Source organism: Scomber scombrus, chromosome 20 (genome assembly GCF_963691925.1).
Source record: "Scomber scombrus chromosome 20, fScoSco1.1, whole genome shotgun sequence".
Classification (NCBI taxonomy): domain Eukaryota; kingdom Metazoa; phylum Chordata; class Actinopteri; order Scombriformes; family Scombridae; genus Scomber; species Scomber scombrus.
Genome location: NC_084989.1, coordinates 9,898,573 through 9,905,403, shown reverse-complemented (window position 1 = coordinate 9,905,403; position 6,831 = coordinate 9,898,573). Strand labels below are relative to the sequence as shown.

The window sequence follows — 6,831 nt, the reverse complement described above, 5'->3', positions numbered from 1 at the left end:
CACATTTTACCACCCCACCCCTTGCTTTTATCTACTCTTACTTCTCTCTCTCCTTTCTCCTCTTCTAAGGATGCACCAACAGCTTTCAATTGCTGATACTGACTCTGCTCTACATAACTCTTCATTATTGACCGGTGACAATAAAATTCATTTTTAGACCTTAAGGTCTCATGACTGAAGGAGTTACTATTAATTAATAGTTATCTTCATTACAAATTGTTAATCCCTGTAACCTCTAGTTTCACAGCAGTAATGGTCATGTGTAACAGCAGAGATGTGGACGAAGCCAGCGGTAAGAGTTAAGGTCATTTTGAAAAATGAGCTGCATTATGCGCCCGTTTCAGCCATGTCAGCTTCTAATATCATATCATGATCTTTATCGCACTTTCACCAAACTTTAGTTCACCACTAAGATCCATCATCCTCCAAAAAAAAAAAAGGGTTACTAAATGCAGCATTTAGGATAAACTATGGCTATTACTGTATGTTGTGTCATGAAAGGGGCAGATAATAGTACTCACCAATGATAACCCTCAGCCTTAATATGAAGGCTGAACAACAATTATAAAACAAAACACAGCGCCGTAAGGTTATTGATCAATTACACCATTTTGCTGCCGTGAAACTAGACTGAATTTTGAAAATACAGACGTATATGAACTTTTAAATTCTTAGGAGCTTTGGTGAAACCCTCTGTTGGTATTTTGCGTACCAGTCCATCCCTACTTTCTTCTGCTTTCTCCTCCTCCTGACCTCCATCACATACACATCCTCCTGATCCCACACTCGCAGCAGAATTTGGCGGATTCAACGGGATACTTGGTTCCACAAGAGTGACAGAACTTACTCTTCATTCCATCATTGCCCACTTCATTCTCACCGTCGATGTCATGTCTGAGAAATTGAACAAAGATGGCAGAGTAACATGTAATATATGTCTAGAGGTTTAAATAATGTTAATCTTGAATAACATACAAAAATATATTATAAGTATCAATTGAATCAATATTGAGGTACACTGTGTTGTGATAAGAAACTCAAAATATAACTTCAAACCCCAAGAAAATGAAGTAAATAATAGCGTTGTTGATTTTGTGTAAGACACCATTTTGCTAGAATATGCAAATTAGAATCAGTCATAACAAAGCAGATCTGAAAAAATTTAAATTTAACAGCTTACAGCATCTGTAAGTCAAAGTACAGACATGCATTCTTACAAGAGTGTGTGTATACAAACAAGTTAAGGAATGGCAACAGACGCTACAGCTGTATGCAATACATCACCAAACCACAAGAGGTCAGCATAGTTTAGAAAGACTGTATGTGCTTTAAGTGGTCATAAAGAATAGAAAAGCGCTATACAAGTACAGTCCATTTACCATGTATGGTGTCTCTATTGTTGCGCTCTTTTAATCATTCTCACACAACTTTCTGCTGACCAAATGACTGTACGAACTGGCTCACCTAGCTATGTAGTGGTCTACTTTCTTTTTGTTGAGTCCTATTCCAGACTGAGTGTTCCTCGGAGGGCCGTAGCCAGGGCCCACTGCTCGGGTCTTACTTCCCACACTAACACAAAGAACAGAGAAAAACAAAGGGAAGAGAAACATGGTTGTGTCACGTGAAAACCACTTCAGGGGTTGTTTTTTGCGCAGTAGGATCACATGTTTAAAAGGGCAATTCTAAACATGCATTTGATCTGCTACTGACTTGCTGTAAGAGCAATTACAGTGCATATTATTGTAATTGTCAGTGTTGATAATATATCAACACATTTGTCCATGAAGGATACTATCGTTAGCAGAAAGCACAAAATAGCTGAGGAATAATAACATCAGTATATTGTACTCTAGTAAAGAACAGTTGTCTGTTATCCCCTTTTCACCATCTGGAACCCAGTACTGGTGCCAGATTGCAGTTTGGTTCAACTAGCAAAGCTTTTATCTGGGTAAGAACTGGCTTGTTTTTCCATAGATAAGAAAACCAAATTATTATGTCATTGTACACGCCTCTGGTTTCCCAGCAATACTAACACCAAGTTCAAGCGCTTCACACTCCAACATAGTAGGTGGTGGTAATTCACTGCTACATTGGTTGCCAACGATCATAAAATAGAAAAAAAGAAGAACTTTTAAGGACAACAACAATGGCAGACATCACATCACAGCTTTACTTTCCCTTGTATGTATTGCCTACGAAATGAACGATTAAGTATGCTATTATGAGCAAACCGCTCGTAATGACTGCTTAGGCATTGACTCATCAGTATTAATGATGTACTTTGTTAAATGTATTAATATATCAGATTCTTTTACATTAGTAGCTAAAGGAATTGAGAATTTCTTCCATCACTACAGGTCACAGAATCTGATGGGTAACTAAATATGGTGTAACACCAGCCAGTGGCTCCCTCATGTCTCCAAAAAGCATTGCAGCAAATTTCCACACAGGACAGACCACATGTGGGAATCTACGTGGTTACTGGATGCAATAAATTTGGTTTTGGTTGGCCATGATAATCCACCAGTTATCTTTCCTGGACCAGCAAAGTATTGGTGCTGCTCTGGAACCAGTTTTCCTTGTTGCCAGACAGTTCTTTGGCTGTTAAAACACAAAGAACTGGTTTAAGATTAGTCACAGGCTCCGAACCAGCCCTCCAACTGCCTTTGTTGAAAAGGAGTATGTGTGGCTGTATGTGTTGCACATGTGTGTACTGACCCAGACGGGGGGCTTGTGAGGCCGGAGGGATTACTCCTCAATGAACCTGCAGAGGAGACCTTACTGGAAGGGATTCCTTGAAAGGGAGAGAAAAAATAATGAGAGAGGAGAACAAGGCAATGTGTGTGTTACTGTAGTCAATGTAATAACTTTGATGTAACTAAAGAGAAACTTGAAAGTCTATCATCACCAGAGCTGCGCTCTTACCGGTGGACTGTCCAGAGCCTGATCTCTGAGGTAAACGGGACGAGGCTGAAGGGATGGTTGACACAGCAGGAGAGTTGGCCTTCTTTACAGGAGCAGGAGGCTTGTACTGAAGAAAGAGAGGCACAATGGTAAATAACTAGGGTTGTAATAAGTAATATTATATAAAACATGAGCTATGGAGGTCATTGGCTGGAGAACACAAAGAGTCTCTGTCCTTGGACACAGAAATGACACAGTAAGCACACAGTACAGTAATACAGTACGTAGTAGTATAGCTACTAAAGAGCACCCTGCCATTCAGTCTTTGTAATTTTATAATGACAGGAAGCAGAGTTTGCCATTTTATAACTTAATTGATAAGAATTGATGATTCAACATATCAAATCAAAAACAAAGAAAATAAACCATATTTCTCCCAACTTAGCTTCACTGCCAGTGGGCTTCATGTAAAATCCAGAATAGAATTTAAAATCCCTCTCCTCAAATACAAAGCCCTTAATGTCTATGCACCATCATGTCTTAAAGAGAAAATTAAATTAAAGAATACTGTCTTCAACTGAACTTGAACTTTGTTGTGATTTGACGCTATATAAATAAAACTTAAATGAATAAAAACTGAAAAGCTTAATCAGAGATGCAGCCTGAGAGAAAACACTTTCCTTCCTTGCTATCATAAGATTTCTAGCTCACCACTCCCGGTCCAGTGCACGAGGAGCCAATAACTGCATGAGTGTAGTCTCTTCCTGTTAATGTCCTATTATGTCTTGTTTAAAGCTGTAGTGACATCTGAAAATGGATCATAACTGCAGTCACGTTATACCCTGGTGTGTAATTGGGCCTTGTTGCACTGAGGAACCTTCAGATACAACAACATGTGCGAGGGTTTGGCTTTAAAAAACTGATATATTATGATGATTTAAAATACTGTGAGGAATATCTGTGGGAGCTGACTCAATTGACTGAACTACACAGTAAATTCACAGCAAATATAATTGACCTATTAAAAAACCTGCTGTTTTTATTGCCTGCAGAGTTAACTCCTCAGTCATGTGCTTAGCTGTTGCTAAGTTACTCTACTGGTAATTCTACTACTTCTGCAAAGTGGGTGCACTGCCATGGTAATAACAGATGACAACTTGTTATGCATTTACCAACAACACTTCTTAACTACAAACATTTGGCAGCTATGCAGAATTGAGAATTGCCTGACCAAATATTTGGTTATGGCTTTATGAATCTTTCCACACATGCACAATGGGCCTCATTCAATAATATGTGTGTGTGAATGATTATACTTGCTATTATTAATCAAAGCTGTTTTTTTAAATCACAAAAAGAAAGCTGTAAGCAACAAATTACCTATGTGTGAATTTAAAGTATTCACTGTATCATCAATACTTTTTTATATTACTAAATTTACAGTTAGTGCATGTGAAAAAGGTCTGTTTACAAACAGAGTCACAATGTAAATGAATGCTGTATGTTACGGTGCACTTTCATCCTCCAAATCTAGAAAATTTGATTGGCTCAAAGACGACAAATCAAGTAAAATAAACCCAAATAAAACAAAAAACATAATCTCTCTGTATATACATACGCCGAGCTGTGCAGTCTGTGCAGTCTGTGCACGAGCAGGAGGTTTCTTTGTGTCTCCTGTCTTGCTCTTGGTGGGCATACGGGCATGCTGCTCCTGGCAGAACTTAATGTGTCTGTCAGCTGCACCCTGGTTGAACCTCCGCTGACAGTAAGGACACTGGATATAGTCTAAAGACAAAGCAAGTGGTAAGAAAACATACCTATCTGTATCTATTGTAAATCTAGTACAATAAGATAAATCCTGTATATCGAGACAATAATTTTTGCTTGGTGAACATAAACATGTAAGTTACTTGATGCTCTATAAGTTTTTCTCTGAAGATGTGTCTGCCTGTGATCAATATTTTCTGTTTGTTTATTTCTTGGGTAAAGCTATTTACTGTAGAGATGCACATTACCTGGGTCGTAAGTAGGAGGAGGAGGTGGGGGTAAAGGTCCCCCATCCTTCATGACCTGAGTGACGGCCTTAGCAGCTCGGATGGTAGCGATGAAGTCGTCATGTTTCTTGCGCCAGTTGGACGGCTTCTTAGGGGGCTCTGCCTGGCAGGAGGAAACATTGAGGAGAAGCTCTCTTACACCAGCCATTGACGGCTATTGATGATAAACCTCATTACTGTCATTCTGATGTGCAATCAGGAATTCAACTGAATGTGTCGCCACATTATTGATGAGCTGACTGACAACTGCATGGTTTGGAAAGGAGGTCAACCCTCTCTCTCTTGCTCTCTCTCTAAGTCTCTCTAATTACTCTCAACTTAAACAAACAAATAATAAAATGTTACTGAACCACCAGGAAGCCAGTTATAACCTGCAGCGTTTTCTTGGCTTAGCTTATGCTATTCCATATTTATTCAAATCCTTCTCAACCTGGAAATCCCTGTCTTTATAACCTGGTTTTACTGAATTCTCAATTTTGTTTTCAGTAGTCGGGGATCATGCCTTTCATTCTCACCACTAATTAATTTTGTTATTTTCCACGTCAAGGCTGAACAGACAAACAAACAGGAAAATCACAGAGTCCTTTTTCTTTGCATAGTGGCAATCTCTGTCTCCTGTAAAGCTAATTATTTCTGACAGAAGTAGTTCACGTCTTCTGAGCTGCCTTTTGTGGCAGCATGATAGCCTTACTGGCTTCCTGTTTCCTCCTATCCGATTACAGTTCTCAAGTTCATTAAGTGCGTTTCTCTGACAAACACAGAGAAATTTCCCTTTATTCCCTCTGAGCATTCAATATTCACAGAATATTTTTTACACACTTTATTTGACTGCATCATATGTAATTTTATAATCTGACAACTTAATGAGTCATTCCAGACTGGTTGTCAAAATTCCAGCAGTAACAATTTGCTATGGACACAATCACATACCAACTAGATGCTCATGCCACTAAACTGAGGGTATTGTTATTTCAGCAAAGACAGGTTGGAGCGAGTCTGCAGCAGTTAACTGAAGCCAAGACAACATTGTTTACTTTTTTGAGTTGAAAACCTAACAAGGCATAGACTTCTAACTGGGCAGAAAAATCAATCAGCCTAGTTACTGAAGGGATCTTCAGTGCTTTAAACTCAGCTCTGTTGTTTTAAGGTGGTTTATCAAACAGTAATATGAGTCTATGATAGTTTCAATGGATGTAGTGCAGCCAGAAAAGATTAAGACAGCAGTGGTTCAAGAAAATAAAAATATAAGGGGATACATTTAATCACAGTCAGTCATAGACTGTGGGTAGGAAAGGAAAACACAGATTTTGCTTTTTAAACTATTAACACTATGATAGAGTGGACACACCCCCAGATTGTTCAAGACACTATAAAAAAAAGAAAGGAAATCAGAATCTATAAAGCAAGTAACAGTGAGTGAAAGCCTTCTGGGCTTCAGTGGATAATCTGTGCCACTAAAAATCATACATATAGAAAGAACTGACAAATTAAAAATCAAATCAACTTACTTTCCCAGAAGAAGATGAACTTTGTGACTGAAATACAATTGAAAGTGGTTTACATTTGAACATAATCTACAACTTCCTGACTTGTGATATCAATATCTAAGCTAGAACTGTCCAAGACATGACTCTTGGTATTAATAGTGAATGTTAAAGAAACTGTGGTACATTTTTTACAATGAGACTAGATAAACAGGATCCTCAAAAGATAAATGTGTACATGACAGTGTTATGAAATCAATGATTTCAACAGCGTGTGAAATTCAGTCAAAATTGTTTTTCTGACTTGAATGTACATAGTTAAACACTTTCTTCCTCTTGGAAATCATCAAAGTAAACTTAAATTTGGGTTAGACTGGATTTCCATTACC

At 38.2% G+C, this 6,831-nt stretch overlaps 1 protein-coding gene across 1 annotated transcript; it reads right to left on the bottom strand.

Moving 5' to 3' along the window:
- Positions 1–232: 232 nt before the first annotated feature.
- On the bottom strand, positions 233–6,565 carry zc2hc1a (zinc finger, C2HC-type containing 1A). Its single transcript, XM_062441754.1, has 7 exons — positions 6,467–6,565; positions 4,920–5,061; positions 4,523–4,689; positions 2,926–3,031; positions 2,719–2,794; positions 1,465–1,569; positions 233–894 (listed from the first exon to the last, which is right to left on the bottom strand). Exons 1-7 carry the CDS (start codon positions 6,527–6,529, stop codon positions 759–761), a joined length of 795 nt encoding a protein of 264 aa, XP_062297738.1. The 5' UTR covers positions 6,530–6,565; the 3' UTR covers positions 233–758.
- Between the last annotated feature and the right edge of the window lie 266 nt (positions 6,566–6,831).

Excerpts from the sequence above, each read along its gene's own strand:
- zc2hc1a (XM_062441754.1), bottom strand. The coding sequence starts at position 6,529 with ATGTTCAAATGTAAACCACTTTCAATTGTATTTCAGTCACAAAGTTCA. Across the intron at positions 4,690-4,919 it reads TCCTCCTACTTACGACCCAG|ACTATATCCAGTGTCCTTAC; the intron begins GTAATGTGCATC and ends CTTTGTCTTTAG. Across the intron at positions 2,795-2,925 it reads AGGCTCTGGACAGTCCACCG|GAATCCCTTCCAGTAAGGTC; the intron begins GTAAGAGCGCAG and ends CTCCCTTTCAAG.